Source organism: Poeciliopsis prolifica, unplaced genomic scaffold, assembly GCF_027474105.1.
Source record: "Poeciliopsis prolifica strain line A6 unplaced genomic scaffold, Auburn_PproV2 SCAFFOLD014, whole genome shotgun sequence".
NCBI lineage: Eukaryota > Metazoa > Chordata > Actinopteri > Cyprinodontiformes > Poeciliidae > Poeciliopsis > Poeciliopsis prolifica.
In genome coordinates this window covers 5,125,404-5,145,684 of record NW_026562389.1, presented here as the reverse complement: position 1 = coordinate 5,145,684, position 20,281 = coordinate 5,125,404, and the positions used below count along the sequence as shown (strand labels likewise).

General features: G+C 35.1%; 1 protein-coding gene across 1 annotated transcript; it reads right to left on the bottom strand.

Annotated features, from left to right (window-relative positions):
• Nucleotides 1-1,429: 1,429 nt before the first annotated feature.
• itga2.2 (integrin, alpha 2 (CD49B, alpha 2 subunit of VLA-2 receptor), tandem duplicate 2) lies at nt 1,430-19,735 on the bottom strand. The gene is made up of 30 exons (XM_055039495.1): nt 19,681-19,735; nt 17,749-17,872; nt 15,803-15,903; nt 15,539-15,630; nt 14,419-14,533; nt 13,401-13,528; nt 13,175-13,323; nt 12,382-12,532; nt 11,433-11,598; nt 11,208-11,284; nt 10,778-10,916; nt 9,905-10,050; nt 9,650-9,793; nt 9,339-9,542; nt 8,161-8,291; nt 7,918-8,081; nt 6,732-6,883; nt 6,528-6,638; nt 6,346-6,425; nt 5,308-5,446; nt 5,020-5,103; nt 4,853-4,929; nt 4,667-4,750; nt 4,480-4,582; nt 4,289-4,399; nt 4,070-4,177; nt 3,447-3,560; nt 3,274-3,363; nt 2,950-3,066; nt 1,430-2,372 (listed from the first exon to the last, which is right to left on the bottom strand). The coding sequence occupies exons 1-30, from the start codon at nt 19,733-19,735 to the stop codon at nt 2,283-2,285; spliced, it is 3,546 nt and encodes a 1,181-aa protein (XP_054895470.1). The 3' UTR covers nt 1,430-2,282.
• Nucleotides 19,736-20,281: the final 546 nt, after the last annotated feature.

Genomic DNA, 20,281 nt, shown 5'->3' with positions numbered 1-20,281 from the left:
ATTGTGAAACAGTGCAGCTCGGCCGTTTATCAAACCTCATATACCCCCCTCTGACAAGGAGCGACTCGGAGTTCAAGATCCTGGACTCATAAGAGACGAATGGCATATTCTATTTGGCCAGGTCTGCAGAAATGCATATTAAAGTCTGCTGGTTCCTGGTGTTGACTCTGTGAGAAGGAAAACAGTTAGAAACACATTCCAGTACTGTCAAGGGAGAGAATAACCTTACAGTGGGAAAACATGGCAATCAAAATGTGAGGAAAGTGGTTGTTTTAGATATAGATGTCAGTACAGTGTTCCTAGAAGACACATGATTGTTGAAGATGTTCCAGTCAAACAGCAGGGGAGACATTTAAGAAAAACGAAGATATTTTATTTGAAACATCACCAAATCAGAGGGATCAGATGTTTAATACGATGGGAGAAACTATAATTAGCTTTTTGCTGCCACCTTGTGTCAAAGATGTGCCAATACATGTTTTCAAATTAATATAACAAAATATCAAATAAGCCATGTTCATAAGATTAGAGCATTATCAAAAATATATATTTATTTTAATGCATTGCATTAGTTAATTACACACAGACTGATGTTTCAAACCTTTGTAATGATTTTGTTTGCAGTTTATGGGAAAAGGACAGACCAATAATAATAATAAAAAATTCTATTACAAAAATGAGGACTTAATGAGAAGCATGTTGAATATATCTTATTTTTAAGTGTAATTTTAATCTGACGAACAAACCTCATCAGTACAAATATTCAAATGTATATAATGGAATACTGTATTCAGTATTATCTAACTGTTTCAGACTGCAGATTTACGACAAAAATGTTACGTTTTTATTTCTAGTCCACAAAATTTCTTTAGAAACAGTTAATGCCCAAATATTATATAAAACATCATGCACATAAATACACATTGACCTCTAATAAGAACAAGGACATGATGCACCATCTCAGATAAATTAAAGCCCAAGCTTTGAGATCTGAAATAAAAAATATGCATGTGGAAGAGTTTAACATGGGATGAAGTTGATATAGACAAATGTATTGTAACATTTGGATGTGTTAAATTTGAATAACCACATTGTTGGTAATGAAAGAACTCAATATTAGTATATCTATTTGCATACTATTTGACTATCTAAATAATCAGTAAATTTAATAATTTAACTGAAAACTATGGTGAGTTTTCATCAACAAATGACTATTAAATGATGCCTCTAATGATAAAAATCAAGTACCACAAATATAATCAATAGCAGTGTATCAAGTTCCAACACTACATAATATAAAATCTCTGTAAAATCATACTTTTAGTTCTTACAATACATACCGAAAAAATTAACTAAATTAAACACAGCAATAACATACATTATGCTCCATATTTAAGTTCCTAAAATAAATCCATGTTTTATTGCAGCAGCTGAATCTCATGCTGAAAACCAACTGTTCATTTTTTTTTTTTTTTTTTTGCCTTTATTAGTTCTCAATGATTACCTGATTCCCTGGGGCACAAATATGATGTGGCATAGCTTAGAAAATAGCTCAGAAGTCAGAAAATTCTCAAAAAGAAAATGGCTATTTACCTAAACTCAACTACATTATCAGATTAAGCAGATGAAAACAAAGGTGTGTGATAAATTAACCACCAAACTGCCAGAAGGAAATGGTAGCAGTTTTGTTCAGCTGATGATACAACTGCAATTAGATGAATTTATTTGAAAGTCTATTTCAACATCTATCTTAAGGAGTGCCAATGAATAAAGAGGGTGTTGTAAATGAACACTTACAGGATCTTTTTTCTATCTTGTTTTTAGACCATTGATATTAGTACTTTTAATATAAAAGTAGCCCTGAGATGCAAAATTTAATTCCCAAGTCAGTTTGTGGCACAAACTGCTTAAAGCAAAATAGGTAAACAAAACAAACAATTCCCTCCCCAAAAATCATCCAGGATCCAGTTTCAGTGAAAAATTACAGACGACAATTCTGCATCTAATAGTAAAGTCCATCCATAACCTAAAAAATTATTTATGATGAAAAACAAACAGTGCATATTTGTCACAAATCTCTACAATTCACAAAGCAAAGCACAACAATAATCCCATGTAAAAGCGCTAAGGAACATAATCTCATTCATCCACAAACTTACAAGCAACCATTTCCTTAAAGTGCCCAGTTTCCAGTGAATAAGTTTTCATCAGTTTGCGCTACAGATGTGCCAATACCAACACTGGAGCTTTACAGACAGAGAGATGGCTGAAGGGGTTCCTCTTCACAAAACTCCATCATCTTGTGCAGGATTCTGTCTGTCCTCATCATCCTCCTTCTGAAGCTGCTGGTACTTTCTTTTGAAAAATCCAAACTAGAGAGTAAAAACATGGAGGTTATTTTGTGATAATGTTAATCCAAGAGAAATTAGGTCCCAGCAAAGGCTGTGCAAAGGTTTCAAACGACCCCTAATTTCTTGATGCTTTTTCTTGTAATACTAGGTCGTTGGTAGAGCAATATTAATTTAACCATTTGGAACACAGGATATTTACATGTATTTCTTATATTTAGGAAAAGTAACACTGTTCACTCCCATTTATTGGGTTACCAGAGTAAGAAGCCACTTGTCCATTCGACTAGTTCCTGTTGGAACAGTGGTTTCTGTAATTCTCCATTATAACATCTATGTCTAAAGTCAAAACTTTTTCAGGATTTTGCTCAGTATAGTGCAACATAGGGAGATGCTTCAGTAGAATGCCAGTTTTTAAATATTTATTTTAAATTAATATGCATACAGATGCATCATTCACTGAATAAAATAAGCTTTATTTTTTACTCTAATTTACTACTTTTACTCAGAATTATCAGAGTTGCTTTTGCCATCAACCATAAAGAACACATTCCCAGTGATCAGCTTCAGTATTTTCCATAATTTTTGATAAACTCTTCACCTTATACAGCAGACCAACAGCCAGAGCCAGCAGCACCAGGCCACCGATGGCGCTGCCAACTATCACACCAACTGGAACATCAGCTTTCTCTCCAGGTTTGCTGACAGGCAAAACCACCTGGACACAAAGAGGTTTTGGTAAGGACACTGTAAGATCTGCCTCAAATAAACTCTTAACTTATGCTTTCTTCGATGTACAGTTGCCACAAATAGAAAACGCCTAAATGAACCCATCCTGCATAAGTGCAATTTCAAATTCCGAAAATTCACATGAGATGTGAATCTGTTGTGAGATACAAACAGAAACATCTTAATGTGAACTTACATCCAGATGCTTGTGTTGGACAATGAGAAGATCCGGTTTGGGGGTCTTCATATCCAGGCTGGAAATCAGATCTATGCTCTGATATGAAGCCTAGCACAGAAAAATTGTGGATTTAAGATATTAGTATGATTTCAGTTATCAGTAACATAAAAAATCTGAAGGTGGAAATTTACCGTAATAAATGTGCCATTCCAGATTCTTGTTTTGACCTTTACTAAATAGTCACTCTTTATTTCAGTGTCTTTAAGGATGCATTCTATCTTCTCACATTTTGCACTTGTACAGTCCTATCAGGTTAAAAACAAACAACAATAAAACGATTACAGCAAAAACAAAAAGGAGAAGAAAAAACTGATCAATTTGGCATAATTGCCACAGGAACTTTATCTACATGAAAAGCATACTGACAGAAATATATATATATATATATTAAACACATTTGTTTTGTAATTTCAGGTTAAATAATAAGACTGGACTAAACTACTCCACTGTTTTTGTATTACTATTTTGCTCTAAAAATCATATAAATCGAATGGTCATGAATGGTACAAAATGTGTGTCCTGGAAAAAACTAGGACAATATGTAGTGGAGAAATATGTAGTTTCAATAAGCTGACAACTCTCATACAATCACATTTAAAGCTGAAAGCAATGTGTTTGCTACTCTGTGCTAAATAAGGTAAACATAAAAAAGACAGATTTAGGATTTGATACTTTCATGTAAACACAACTGGAAATATCATAACCACACCATTAAAACAAGATAAACATTGAACAAAGTGAGTCACCAACTTACCAGTCTCTTTGTGCCTTTGAGATTCTCCTCTCTGAATGAAACCGTCTGCGTTTGTTCACCAACTTGTGGAGGATTCTTTGGGCTGAAGGAACAGCTGATAGATCCTCCCTGTATATGGAGAACATGATGATCAATAATGTAATGATCACGCTCCATTTACTGTAAATTATATTGGCAAAAAAAATGTGGTGGTATTTTCATTATTGCAGAAGCACTCACAGCTTGTGGCTCCACGCTGGTTAAATACAGGAGTGGGTTTTCACCTTTTGTTTTCACTGGCAGACTTATTGTGAGAAAAAGGAGGCTGAGAGGGAATATACCTGTGGAGACCTTGGAACACATTTTGCTTTAGTCATTAAGATAATAAAATGAGACAATAAAACTGCATAAAGTCGATTTGCTAAATGCACCTTCACTGTAAAGGTAAACTCCGGTCCTATGTCCTCCAGAGTTTTCACCGTCGTTATCACTTGATTGGTTGAGTCTGCCACATAAAAGTTGATATTTGACTCCCTGCAAAACGACAGGAAAAGTATCTAAGGTATATTCTTTAATTTCATATTGCTGATAATCTGAGAAAAAAAAATACAGACTCACGTGGACAACACAACTCCTGTGTCAAATTGCACAGGAATGGATATTTGCACAGTATTGTCTGCAGGATTTTCCTCTTTTCCATCACTGCAAATCATATCAGATCAATCACTCGTCTCATTTTTAACTCATGAATGTTCATTTAAAGAAAGTCAAAGTGGAATTTAAAGGATTTCCACGTCTTTGTACCTTCTGGCCTCAAAGTTCACACTGGCTTGGTTTTCCTGAGAATCAAAACTGTAATCAAACGTGATCTCAAAGTTAACCTGTAATGAAATAACAGGGTGTGAATCATAGCTGTTTGACAAATTAATAGTGAAACCAAATCCAGCTCAGAAAACAGTATTTATAATTACCTCTTGGTCTTTCTTTAATACTGCATATCCCACCTGACAGGTGACCGTGTTTATTAGTGTTGGTGTGCATTTGACTTCATCTGTCTACAAATACAAAGTACACACCAGACAATAATATTTATAGCTTTGTGTTTTATAACTATTGACTTTGAAAACTTGACAACTCAGTAGTATTTCAGTGAACGCAAAGCAGATTTTGTTTGATTTGCTCATAACAATACAAGCATGACATAAAATAGCCAGTCATTTGTGAGTAAACTCAAATACAGAGAAACATAAAATACTCACAGCAGTGACAGAGGAGTAGAAAAGGTTGTTGGAGAATGTGGCAGAGACCTGTGTGTTGTATGCATTCTCATTTTTATTCTTCACAACAACTTTGAATTTCAGTTCTCGGTTGTTGGCACTGAACAGAACAGGACTCGAGCTATAAAAGAAGCGCACAGAAAACTTCAATGAATCTGAATGCAAAAAAAAAATGAAAAGCAGTTTTTTCTTTTATTTTGTGACGACAATTGAATATAACAAAGGAAGTTTTAGGAACTGAGCATACGCCACACATTCAGAACAAACACAGAAACACAGAAGTTCTCAAAAGCTGTGATAAGCTCTTTCTGAAACTGTGGCTTTTATTTGAATTAATTCAATTAAAATGCCTTAGTGAAAATTGGCACTAAATACTAGGAGCTCACTCTCCAAATACTTTAGGTATGTAGACTCAGAAAGCTTGATTTTTCATCTGCTGACCTATTTCTTTGCTGCTTTGACCAGACATTATCCTGCTGAAATACTTCAGTGTACCTGCAGGGTGTTTTATGCTAGAGAAACATATTTTAAGCTCTTTTCCACATCTTTACCAAGGCTGCCAGTAAGCATTGAAGCCGCTGTCCGTCTGTACTACTCCAAGGCGTCTTGTCATATAATAACTGGTTTACAATTGTTGTTCTGGTAAAAATTACAGGGGTTTAAGAGATGTTATTAAAAGAGATGCTTCAATTTGTATCAAAGGAATATGTCAACACAATGTTTGAACCCATGACTCATCATTATAGTCAGCACTTTGACTGACTGCACTTGCTGCAGGACAATCATGATGGAACAAGGAACAATTATACATTAATCTTCACAAAACAATCTTATTTTGATGCTAATCACTTGGAGATATAAGTCAACAACCAAAGTTCTTTGTTAGTAGAATCTAAATAGGTCTGAGAAATGGAGGATCTCTGCACACCTCTAGCCAATGAGAGCAGTAAAAATTTAACTGGGGACTGTTAAATCAAGTGTGCTGTACTATATAAGACTGCAGTAAGGTGTCATTCTTACCTGGACCCCTGCCTGTTCACATTCAGCTCCAGATCATTAACACATAATTCATCTGACCCACAATCTTTAGTGAAAGGGATCTGAAATAATGAAAGACCAATAAATTCATCTGGATGCGGTGCTACAGTTTTAATTAGCAAACTAATTTATCACTTAAACATGTTTCAAAATTTTTTACTTACAAAGAATTCAAAGGCTTTTGGAGAAAAGCTGTCAAGGACAGGGTTGACGTCTGGATTTTCTTGCTCAACTTCTACTTTCAGACTGAGGGAATTTACTAAGTCTGGTGTTTCCTGTTTGTTGTATTAAAAAAAAAAACATAAGTCTACATCTCCAGCAATAGTAAGGCATATTAATCTCAAAAAGATTTGAGTGTGAACACTTACCTGAACATGAACCCTGCGATCTACACATAGGGATGTGGAGGATATTTTGATCTTCTCCTTCAGGAATCGTTCATTGTTCACTTCAAACAGTCCTCTTGAAGTTACCCGTGAACCCTTCAGGTCAGCGTCCAGAGTCAATGTGTAGAACACATCTGAAATTAAAGAAACAAAATCAACAAAAAAGTGGAAAACAAAGTTTGAGATTCAAATATTGAACCCTTCCAATACGTAGACATTTTGGGACAGATGTTTCTGAGAATTACTTGGACTATGAACAGCCTGGACGAAATTGTTCCTTTATTATTTACACACTTTAGAGTTTGACCCATACATACACCCATCATCTGTCAAATCAAATACATTTTGACTTGATTTCAATCAAAAATAGATTAGAAAACCCACACAATCTCTTTAAATCTCTTTCTGAAACTCCACCTTCAGCACATCCTCACAACAATGTTTCTTCATTATGCCATTTTCAACTATTCTGAAGAGCAATGGACTGAGAAGCAGCTGGTATGACGTGCTCAGCACACTCATAGTTCACCAGGTGTTTGCTAATTGCTGCTGCTGCTGCTGTTTTGAGGAGTTGAGCAGGGAGTTGGTGTTCCCTGAAGCCAAAAAATAAAAGGAATGCTTTTTTCTCTATACACGACACGACATCTGACTTTAATTTTAAGCATGTCTTTGTTAGTTAGAAATCCTTGAAGTTTTATTTCCCTGTGCAATGATGTTTGGAACGAAGAGCTGTCAGGAAGAACTTTTAACAACTTTAAGCATTTTGGAAGCACTTTGCTCTTACAATTTTAGAAATGTCTGAATTAAGTTTTTTATACCAACAGGTAACACATTTTCTCCTCCTTTATTGCTTGTTTTATCTAAACATTTCTATCCTAACTACATTAGTTTTACAATTCTGGCTCCTGTCTGTGGGATTTCTTTCTTTTCAGCTTACTTCTAATCTATTGAGACATACTTTGGGTACTCATATAGTTTTAGTAAGAGAAATAGACACATTTTAATGAAACAAAAATGCTAAAGATAAGCTCATGAATAAAGCTGACTGTGCAAAAAAGTAGTGTGGGTCTGGTGAAGATACAGCAATTTCCTTCCTTTTTATGTGTTTTGCACAGTTTATATGCTCCTTCAAATCTATTCTTTAAAATTACTGAGGAATCAAGCTTACCTATGGGTCCTACAGGATTTGTGGGTCTGAATGAAGCACTAAAACAGATGGTCACTGTGAAGCAAGAGAGCTTGCGTCCACTAATGTCACAGTCTTTGTTTAAAATGCTGATTTTATCAGGTTTGAAGGAGGCTTTAGCTGTAACAACTGCCACTCCTCTGGACCTGAAATAAAAAGTAATATCAGTCGCATGTTCCCACATTCACAGTCTTCCCACAATTTTTTTTTTTTTCTGGAACTCACCACAGCTGGACAACGGATCCATAAGCACCGATGGAGATGTCAGGAATGTTATCACCATTCAGGTCTTTAGTGCTGTCTAAAGATCTTCCGAAAAATTGAAGTTGAGGATTCAGCTTGGAGCCTAAAATTCTCTGTGAAACAGTAAATACAGTTAAATCCAACAATAGTCAAATCTGTGTCCGAAATAGGCTTCAAATTATTTCCAAAAGACATACAATGATACTATGTGGTACTGAAAGTCAAAGTTCTCTTGGAAATGGCCAGGTGCACTTTATCATGCCACATTTATTTTTGACAGTTCATTTTTTCAGTCATAAAAATCTAAACAAATCCACACTGACTTCATGTAATTCTGGCCTAAAGAGTTGTGTCTCAATCCAATGGGAGGAACAGTAGCTAGAGAGTTTCAGAGTAATCTGACTGTTTGTCTAACTATGAAAGAGCTGGAGTTGATGGACCCATCGGAGCAGAAACACAGGTTGGTTGTGGAAACTAAACAACCTGGTCTGACACATAAAGGCAGTTTTCCAGACTTCAGGTGTTGGAAACTGATGGATAAAAAACTGGCTCAGATGAATTAGAATTTGATTTTTCTTTTTTTTTCTTTTAGTGCATTTCTATCATGTGAGAAATGCTTTATAAAAACCACGATTCATTGATTACAACCCAAAATTAAGCCTCTTCCCCTTTTCTTTAAACTTTTGAAAAATAGGTAGACTTTTGATATGTATTAACCTTTAATTACTTTTTGAAAAACATTTGGCTTCACATTCCTGAAACGAAGAGAAAGGTTTAATTAGTGTTAGTATGTTCATGTTTATCTTTGTGTCTTCCTTTATCTTGTTGAAATTACAGGTAAATCAGTCTTAGTATGTTTGCTGAGTTGTTTGGTTGCATTAATTATCATTTCTCATAGATTTTTCTGAAACGAATCTTTAGTGGAATACATTATTATTCTGTGTATATAAAAATCACCTTGCTTTGATAGACGTTACTAAATGTGAAGTAAATAAAAGCATCATTCAGATACATTTTGGACATATTAAGAGAGTATTTTTTCATACACATAGTTAACAAAGCTTACTGGTTTAACACATAAATAATGTCAGCTTCAAAGATATATGAATAAAAACTCTAGTCTTCATGTATTTCTTAAACACAAAAGTTGTGTGTTGTACTTGGGAGAAGTCTTTCATTAGGCCCTTGTTGTAGCCATTGTAGATGTAAATCACACCCTTCCCCTTGTCCTCCATGGGGGCTCCAACCACAACATCACTGAATCCGTTGAGGTCGAGGTCAGGAATGACAGAAATAGCCATTCCAAAACGAGCATTTTCATTTCCAGAAGCACCGTTGAGGAATCCCTGCTCATTCAGTATTCCCTTCAGAAGACCAGTCAAACAAAGTGTGAGACTTATGCACAGAGGATAAGACTCTGGAGTTAAAAATGCTCAAAATTAAAGATGATCTTTTTTAAAATCATTGTTACCTTGGTGACAGAGAATAAGTAGACTCTGCCTTGTTCTTTCTTCGCCTCATTCATGTACATGGGAGCTCCAACCAGAAGCAAGTCCGTCATTTTATCATCGTCCACATCCAGTGAGCACAGGACGCTCCCAAAGTACGACCCAATCTGCAACAAGTTCCAGATGCTTAGCCGTCGCATTGTAAATCTGATCCGGTTGTAGATGAATGTTCACATTTTGCACATTTAGTAGGTGAACACATCATCTAATCTCCATACCTGTTTCCCTCTTTCTGTATCCACAACAACAGGTTGTTTCTGGGGATTCACAGTGTAAATGATGACTTGTCCAGAATGGTTGGCGCGAGGAGCTCCAGCTACAAAATATTCTGTCGACCCGTCAGTCAGCGTGGTGAGAGCATAACCTGCCCAGGAGAACAAGAAAATGGCAATGGAGAGATGCTTGTTTTACTCTACCGTCAATATTTTGAATTTGTGCCAGCTAAATATGACAATGTTAAGGTTTGCTGTGCACTCTATGCAGGTGACAGTTTTGTTTAGCTTTGAAAAACAATAAGTTAAATTTAAAGAAACATTGTCAGTCGCAGTGAGGCACAGAAAGAGAAAGTACCACCAGGTAGTGCGAAGCAGACAGCAACGACTAATGCAGGTGGTCCTCCACCACCCAAACATCAAACCTGGACTTCTGTGCAAAACCAGTAAGTGGTTTTTTTTAAACAAGTATTTGTTTCATGTTCAGAAAGACTGTGTTTACTTTCTTGTTCTATCTTTTCCAAGTTGATTTTTTTTCTCTATTTGTACTAAAAATGTTCTATGAAAAAAATGTAAAAGCCTGACTTTTCAGACAAATATTTCTTATTTCATGTTTTAAATGATTATTTATATTACAGAGAAATAGCATGATTCACAATACTCCAGGGAACATTTGTTGAAATCTCACATTCAAAGGAAACTTATCTTCTAATCTTGAACAACATTTATGTGGGTACTAGAAACATTTAGCTTCAATGGCCATTCAGTCACCCAACACAACATCTGTTAAATATGAAGACTGAACTGGAGTAACACCATGATATGGTACAGCAAATATTCAGTTTGGAGGATGTGGTAATGAAAACCTCAAAAGCGTACCCAGCAATGAGCTATGATTTCTCTCTTGAAGCGTTCCCTCAAAGGCGGAGAAAGGGAAAATAGTTGCTACAGATCCTTTCTGATGGACGACAGTCCCACTCCAGGCATATGCTCCCACTGCTCCCAGCATCATCATATCCTAAAAGCACAAGGGAACCAGTAAAATGTCATAAACATCAACACGTTGTGGTTCATTAATTCACCAACACAGAGTTTCCAAATAAAATGTGACTAATTTAACTAGAATGAAAATAAATACTAACACTGAATGAAAATGGCATTTAAAGCTGTGGCGGTTCTCTAACAAAGATACTGAGACTCTGTGGCCACATTAATTCTCTTTTTTAACAAGTAAAAATGACCAAATGGATATAGATCCACTAATAATTACTGAATGCATATTTCTTCTACAATTGTATTATTTCTGTACCTGCTGCTTGGAGTAGTATGCACTGAATCCGACCTGGGACATCTCCATCTTGAAGCTATCTTCCCCTTTTCCAGTACCTTAAGCAAACAGAGCACAATAGAGAAGTTAAAAACAGGATGGCTGATCAACAGCTGCAATGAAATGTGCACTTTCCACTTCTCATCTGTGCGATTGTTCCCTACAGATCATGTATCAACAGAAAAACAAAATAGAAATAACATGCACCCTCTATGTTGAAGATGCGTTTTCCTAAAGTCGCAGCGATGGTGGAGAGGGCTGCTTCTTCTGACACATTGAAGAAGTACTTTTCTGTGGGTTGACTGGCAATGGATTTGATTTCCTGGATGAGATTTTTTGTATCTATGTTGTTTCTGGTGTAGTAACCCAACACCTGAGGAGCAAAAAATAAATACCCAACTTATACATATGGATATAAAATTAATCAGAGAGAAACAACAATAATCAATGCTAAGGCCCAATGTTCACTTTTCAACAGGGAGATTATTTTTTTTAGGATTTGTAATATCTACTATTTTATAAAAAAACAAAAAACAAAAAAAAAAAACATCAATTCTGGTATTTTTACAAACTGAACAAGTATAGTCAAATTTCTCTAAATTCTCTTTGGCAAACAAACATTTTTTAAAGGCTTTTTACACAAATTTAGACCTGTTGCAATAAGGAATAAATCAATTAATCACATAATAACTTTAAAAAAAAATTAAAATTTCTATTTTTATGATTTATTGTTTTTCTATTTTTATTGGATGACAAAAATATTCAGTTTGGTGTTTTGGTCTTAATTAGCCCTTTTTTAAAAAACAATTTTGTTTACAGAGACTCAGAAATACATTTTGTTTGTTGTTTTATTTATTTATTTTGAATATTTGAAGTGTGTCTCAACTCCAGTGTTAAATGTTCATTAGAATTTAAAGTTCATTTTTGAGAATGCATTATTCCATTGCTATTTTATGACTTGAAATTGTCTCAAAACAACAATATTATAATTTATTGCAATAATTTCTGGAAAAAATTATCATCTATCAAAATTTGTAATTGTGACAGGCCTGCCAGGGAGGTCAATAATTTTGAAGCCACTGAGCGCATTCCAGGCTTCTTACTTTTCTTGTTTCAAAGCATCAGTATTCAGAGTACATAATAATTGCTCACATACCGCAATACCAAATCGAATGATGCCTTGCTTGTCACACTCAGCGATGATGCTGTCTCTTTTGAAGCTATCATGCGACTCCCCATCAGTAACAACCACCAGGACTTTAGCAGCTTCAGGTCGGCCACCATTGCTTGCAGAGAAAGCTTCCTTACTGAGGTAAGGTTACAAACAAAAGTAAGATAAGATAATTCAATTCAGTAAGATAATTCAATTCAACCATTTGTATAGCTCCAATTCAAGACACTTTACAATGAAAAAACAACATGATGAAAAATGACGATATATGCATAAGACTGACATGACACTGTCATAAACATGACATAACACCTGTTATGAACATGAAGGAGTCTTTATGAATGTTTATGTCTGTTATCATGAGATGCAGTTCGGTAAATAATGAACCTTCCAATGCAAAGCTGCTTTAAAAGTTGCATTAAAAGTCCATTAAAATGGCCAACTTTAACTATTTGGTAAATAATGACACTTTTAATGAAAAGTTGGTACTTTTAGTGGACTTTTAATGCAACTTTTAAAGCAACTTTGCATTAAAAGTGTCATAATTTTCCAATTGAGACTTCATGACAACAATAATAGACATTCAAAAAGACTCCTTCATGTTCATGACAGTATCATGTCAGTCTTATGCATATCCTGTCAAATGAAGTTTTACCAAAAATAAACCTTAAGAAAAGAAGAAAGAAAAATTTGACCAAGCCACTAAGTTAAGAAGTAAACAAAAAAATCAGAATGAGTGTATTTTAAAAGAAAAAAATGTGTTTACTGTCGAACCAACCTGGCAAAAGAGATTGCCTCGAAGGTGTTGGTAGAAGTACCATACATCTGTGTGATTCTGGATGCTGCATCAAGCATCTGGCTCCTGTCTGTGTAACGATTCAGTTTGAATTCAACCTTTTGGCTATCACTATACTGAATGACGCTCATCTATTGTGAGATAAAAAATAAATAAAATTGAAAAAGAGCATTCGAGCATTGTTGTAACTTAATTGCTCAAGGGTCACCTGTGTACTTTGAGGTCCGATATCTAAAGAAGGTATCAATTTGCGCAGGAACTCCGTCATTGGTGGCCATGGATAAATGCTGTTTGAGCCGTCCAAAACAATCACAATGTCCATCATTCCTGTACAGGCTGTAGATTAGAGGGAATGCTGATTAATGTAGCATTAAAAAAAGAAACAACACTCTAAAAAAATGTATTTTACTGAACCACTGGTTTAGGTTTTTTTCCACTGACAAAAGCAATATTTGTTTGATGGTATTTTGCCTATTAAAATTACCTATTAAGTTTACTTGAACAGGTTAAGATAGATCTATGAACTATACAACACAGGGTCATAATATTTTTTACACATAATCATAGATAATGACATTTTAGTCTGGTCAGTTCTGTCTATGTTAAGCTCCTTTCAGGATTAGCTGTTTTTGAGCCTCATGTCACTTTAAGTCCAAATAAACAGCTGGCCATGTCCCTCAACCCAACGTTTACACTGATACGTGAAAAAGGCTGCAAACAGACGTGCAACTATAGAACCTTACATCTTTGAAAAGCACGACCAAAAAGATTGCAGCAAGTGGTTTCTGTCTTGTAAGTCAAGAACACAACAATTGTCTTCGCCAGCAGGCATTGTACAGAGCATAGTGGTAAAATCAGTTACCAAAATGTGCTAAAGTTCTGCTTGGGTTTCTAGGTAAAAGAGTTGGAGTTGGCTAGGGTTAATGGGTAACAATGCAGTGCCCGTGTTGCTTAACAATCAGGAGATTTTTTTACAGCAAATTAACTTTTTACCAAAAAAAGTTAATGGAAGATTTTTTTTTTTTTAAGTGCTTGGGCTGCTTTTAGAAGTGGCTGAAACCAAAACGGAAGTACAAAAAAATGAAACTTTAAAGTCTTTTCTTTAAATGTTTCCTCTAATGCATTCATAAAATAAACTGTTGGGTTCAGTAACTGTTGTGACTGAGAGTTGTGAGAAACGAGAGACAGATTTGTAATAAAGTGACTACAGGGAAAACGCTGCTTACTCTGAATGGCAGGAGAGAAGGCAGGTTGAGGCTGAAAGACTGGATTGAGTTTTGCACAAATTCCTGGATAAAAGTTCTGATCGCCACACTGCTGTCCCCAAAGAGGACCACACATCTGTAGCAGGGACGACAGAACAAGAAACAAGAGACTTGATAAATACTTGGTTTTCACAGCAGCCAAAAGGTTCCAGAAGAATGTAGTGAGTAAAGTTATGCAATTACATAAAAAAAAAATATATATATATATATATATATATATACCACATCTTTTACAATTGTATTGCTTAGAACTGTAAAACACAATAAAAACACGGAAAACACACACAAAAAACCCCACTATACAATCACGAATGCCCACCACTAAAGTCCATTACACAACAGCTTGAAAATATTTGTCTCATTGTTATAACTGCTGTCATTAGGCGTTGGTTTGTAATTTTTGTACACTATATTGTTCCAGGACCGAGCTCTGACTGGCGGGCAGACATACTGCAGTATGAAGATTAATAATGGTAGTTCAGCTAGGTACCACTTCCTGTAACCTGGTTGTGGGTATAAATACATCTATATTTAGGTCTATTTCTTTTTTCTGTTTATGTTGGTTTGGTCGTGTCATTTAAAAAAAATGACATGATACCCCATGAATTTCTTTCCATTTTGAATATGTACAACAAACTTTTTTTCTGATATGACAGTTTTGAGTTTAATTTCTACAAGCAAAACAACAACATGTGCCATTCATTTGTATTCAGCTCCCCTGAGTCAATTTGTTGTTTGACCATTGTTCATGGCAACTATTTTGTGGTATATGCAAAATAGCTCAAGCTTAGGCAGATTAGACAGAGAACATGTCAACACATCAGTTTTCAAGTGTTTTCACAAATTCTGAAAGTGACTTTGAAAAGTCCATCCTTAGTTTTGATTTAGAGCATTACAATTTCGCAGTGATCTGGGTTTGCAAAATCATAGTGATGGAATAGAAAAGAACAGAATAGAATAGAAACTGCCTTTTTTGGCATCTTCAAAGTTGTGACATGCTTTTCCCAATTTTTAAAAGTATGAACTGAACAGTGCACTGTGAGATGCACAATACATGTGCAATAACAACAGAAAAACTTACCAAAAAATCATGGCCTGTATTGTTGGGAGCAAGAGTCAAACCCAGAGACATGTTGGCGTTCACACCTGTAACATCACGAATTCTAACAGAATCTGTGAGGGGGGGGGGAAACATAAAAAAGGCAAATTAGGAATATGTTGCATAAATTGCTTTGTTAACATGATTCTTACATTTCTTAAAAAGAAAAACTAAAAAAGAAAGCTTTGTAGACTTCATTAGGCATTTATGGAGAGTGTGGAAGTTTAACAAAACCCTGAAGTTTACCTTGAAGGTTGAGCTTGTCACATTTGTTAATGGATCCCAGGACTGAACACTTGTACAAATCTCCCTTCCTGTTGTCACTCCAAGGTGCACCAACTAGGAGCCTGAAGAAAATAGGATTATTGCAAATATAAACTTCTTTCTTACAATAACTTAACTTCACCATAAATAAACATCAAAAACTGTAAAAAGTGACTCTTTAAAGACTTGATGACAGAAAACATTACGTATACTGGTGTGTCATAAGGAGGCTTACAGCCAGAAACTGTGATCAGAGACACTGGTTTTGCCTGAGTTACACAATAAGGAACTCCTCCAGACATTGAATCACTCTATGAGGGTGACTGACTGTAAAAACTGGGAGTGTCACTTTGGCCTAGAACAGTTTTATTACTGTTTAACTAAATGTTAGCCAAATGTGGCATATTACAGCATGACCTGCAAGAAGAGAGCAAGAGTAATTCATATATATATATATATATATATATATATATATATATATATATATATATATATATATATATATATATATATATATATATACAAAAGCCATGAGAGAGTCATATATATATATATATATATATATATATATATATATATATATGTGTTGACATATATATATATATATATATGTGTATATATATATATATGTGTATATATATATATGTGTTGACATATATATATATAATATATATATATATTATATATATATATATATATATATATATATATATATATATATATATATATATATATATATATATATATATATATATATATATATATGACTCTCTCATGGCTTTTGTGTGCCGTGGGAGAATTAACAACATTTAGTGACAATATCAGGAAAATAATCATGGAACTATAAACATACAAACAATACCCAGATGACTCAAGGTACCACATTCATCTGTTAAATATATGAGAGAAGTTCTGTCTTGTTCATGTGTTTTTGTGTGGAAAGGTCAATCAACCAGAGAACAAAAGAACAAGATCTTGTGAAAACAGAGTTGCACACAAGGCTAAAGAAAGTGTGTGGTATAACTGTCATCACACCACACACTCTGTGGTCTAATGATGGAAGAATTCAGTCATGATCTGGGTGTGTTTATCTGGTGATCTTCACAAAAGACATGCCATCACGAGGAATACAGTAATAATGCAAAATCTCAAAATAAAGTGCATAAAATTGGTATTTGAAATGGACACTGTAGTTTCAAAAGGCAAAATATGCACCATATAAATCCCATGAAAATCTTTGTTGACTGAGTTGAGAAGGTGTGTGTGATCAAAGCGGCCTACAACCTGACTCAGTTTCATCAGTTCTCTTCAAACCATTTCTATTGTTTTGTTATACTGTTGTAGTTTGAGTAAGAATGATTAAGGAGGTTGAAAAAAACATATTTCTACTCACTGGAGGAGAACTGCATTAATCATAGTGATGAATGCATTAATGAATGTACTTATTTGAAGACATTTCATAATTTTTTTCATAATTATTTTTCAAAAGAGAGGCAATAATTGTGTAGGGCATTGTAAAATAAATAAAAACCTGTAAGATCAAGTGAAAAAATGACTAATAAGGTCAAACTTTGGTATCAGAAAAAAAATCAAAGGGGCTGAAGTGAATAAAACTGATGAGGATCAAGAATGTCAAGACTTGTTTGCAATTTTGAAAGACAACCAAAAACCATGTGTGCATCATTCTGCAGGCAGCAACAGGCTTTGATTTCCAAACTGAGGAAAACTCTCCCTGACATGAAGCAGAGGTGAAGAGATTTAAGTTCATGAAATACTGATCGTTCTGCGTATTTATAAATGTCATCATATTTTCCTCTGTTTTACTGTTTTGATCACATTAATGAAGTTCTTCGAGAAAGCTCTTAAACCCTTTTGAACATAACTTAAAAATCAGTTTAGAGTTTATTAGTAAATGATCACATTCTTACCATTTGTCTTGATAGTTCAAAGCTTGTTGGACAGTGTAGCCAAATTCATCAGAAGCTGGGCCGAGGAAAATCTTAGCTCCTGCGGTGCCAACATTGAAGGACTGCGATTGGCTAATCTTGTCAGCTGGTAGAAGTAACAAAGAAGGTTCCATTAAGACTTCTGAGACTCTTACAGTTCTTACGATGCCTTGCAAAATTATCCATAGCTCTTAAATTCTTTTGCACATTTTGTCATACTGCAACCACAAAACTTAGTGCATTTTATAACTCAAGTGAGGAAATTTGTGTAACAAATGGGAGGCACTTAACATCTTTAATATCTGCAAATAAGATGCAGTGCAGATATTGAAATAATCTGCACTGCAAGAAATAATATCTGTCAGCATGAAATCTGTTGGTTTTATCCCTCACAAATCTAACCTATTTGGAAAAAGAGCAAGAATAAGGTTGTTGTTGTGAAAGAAAAGCTAGAAGTTTTGTTTAAAATTTGCTGCAGGGAAAACAGCAATCACGTAGAATAAGGATCTCCGGTTAGGTGAGACCAAATGTAAAATTGTTTGGGCTGTGTACAAGCTGGAAAATGAACAATGCATATCAACTCAGCATCATGCTGAACATAGTTGATGTGCAGCATGATGCTGGATGAAGCTAAATATACAACAATCCTTGAAGAAAAGCAATTAAAACCTGCAAAAAAACTTGTGATTGAGACGTTCACCTTGCAGCAGGGTGTGTACCAAAACACACAGACAGCTACAATAGCAGGTTTGGGTCAAAGCATTTATATGCATTAGAGTGGCCCTGTCCATCCATTCTGACTGAGAATGGCCAGCTCTGCAAAGCAGAATGGGCAAAATGACAATCTCTACATGCAAAGATGAGAGAAATATTCTAAAAAGTTTTGTGCAAAAGCAAAAGGTGAGCTGAACCAGCCGAATACAATAAATAAATATTATTTTAAAAAATACTTTTTTTGTCTTTGCAACTATTCAGTAATTTATATTGGCTTATCAAAGAAATGCAAATAAATACACAAATAAATAATTATGCATATATATCGTCAACCCATACAGATTGCTTTTTGAATTTTGTTCTGATAAATGAGTTGCCATCTAAAATCACCACTTCCTCTATGAGTCAAGTGTGGGTTAATCTCGTGAGGTGACAAAAAATAACTAACACCTGCAAAGCATGACTCAAAGGAGCAAGAAAAGAACACACAAAAAGCAGCAACACAAGGAGATTATTCATTTAATGAAGTGCTGCAGATATAACTGCAGGGCTTCACAGAATAATAATCAACAAAGGCTTCTAACACCCTCAGGTGGAAGCAGGTTGAGCCATTCTGTTTCTGTCACAAGCCTAAACAGGCAGAGCTGCGCTCCCCTCTGCAATCACCAGGACCAGGAATGTCCTGGTCCTGGAACTCTGGAAAACCTTCACAAGCAGCAGCCCTGCCTTGCACGCCTGTTTTTACCTGCAGCGCACCAGCCACGTTCATTACGCAGACTCCAATACTTATTAATGTGCCTTTTTTATTTAATTTGAGTATTAGAAACAATGTACTCATGGCGGAGGTCAATATCTGGCGGCATGTCTGCGACTTATGAAGCAGTAATACTTGCGAAACACAGAAATAGTGGAACTTTTCGCCACGCGGATCACAAGTAAACCAAAACATATCAGAAACTAAAATCATTAATGATCAGTTCATGAATTTTATACTGACGTTCATCCGATGCGAACAAAGTCTATTAGAAACACACACAAAAAAACTCCCATCAATTTTATAATTAAAATTCAAATCCTTAGAAATTCTTTAAAAAATGACTTACTTACTCCCATGCAAATTATGGGACCTCGACAATGCGATGCTTAAAAAGTAAAAAAGTTTAATGTCGAAGAAAAACCAACAACATGATTTATACTTACAAATAACTATTACAGCAAAGAAGACTTTCCTCCAGACGTGATCCATCACGATCATTGTTACATGTGTGTATGGTGATCAAACAACGTCTCCGGGCGGGTCAAAGGCTCGGCTCCACAGGCGGTGACGAACCGGATGTCCTTATAAGGACTCGAGCCTTTTTACTGACCTGCAGGCACAAACTTCGCAGTAGTTAGTTATTAGGAGAAGGTTACTGGTTCAGCATTAAAGAGCAGAGAGGGAAGTTGCAGGTGAATTGAACAACAATGTTTTACAATGTTTTATTCATTATTTAAATGTGTGTTGTAAATTAGATATTACGACAAATTGATCTTATTGGACCAAATGTCATACTTCTTGTATCTTACAGACTTTTACCAGTCTCTGTCAGGATGGGAACTTGATCAATAATTACTCGATTGATGCTCTGATTGCTGTTTTTTTGTTTTTGTTTTTTAATCTCTCACTCATTTTGAAGTACGCTTTAAGGGGTTTCTTGGTCTTGGTCATGTTGCAGATATCAGTTCAGCTTAAGGTGTGAAATAGAAGTAGCTCTATAATAGGACTTCAGACAGGCACTTACGGAACATATGGAATGACGTA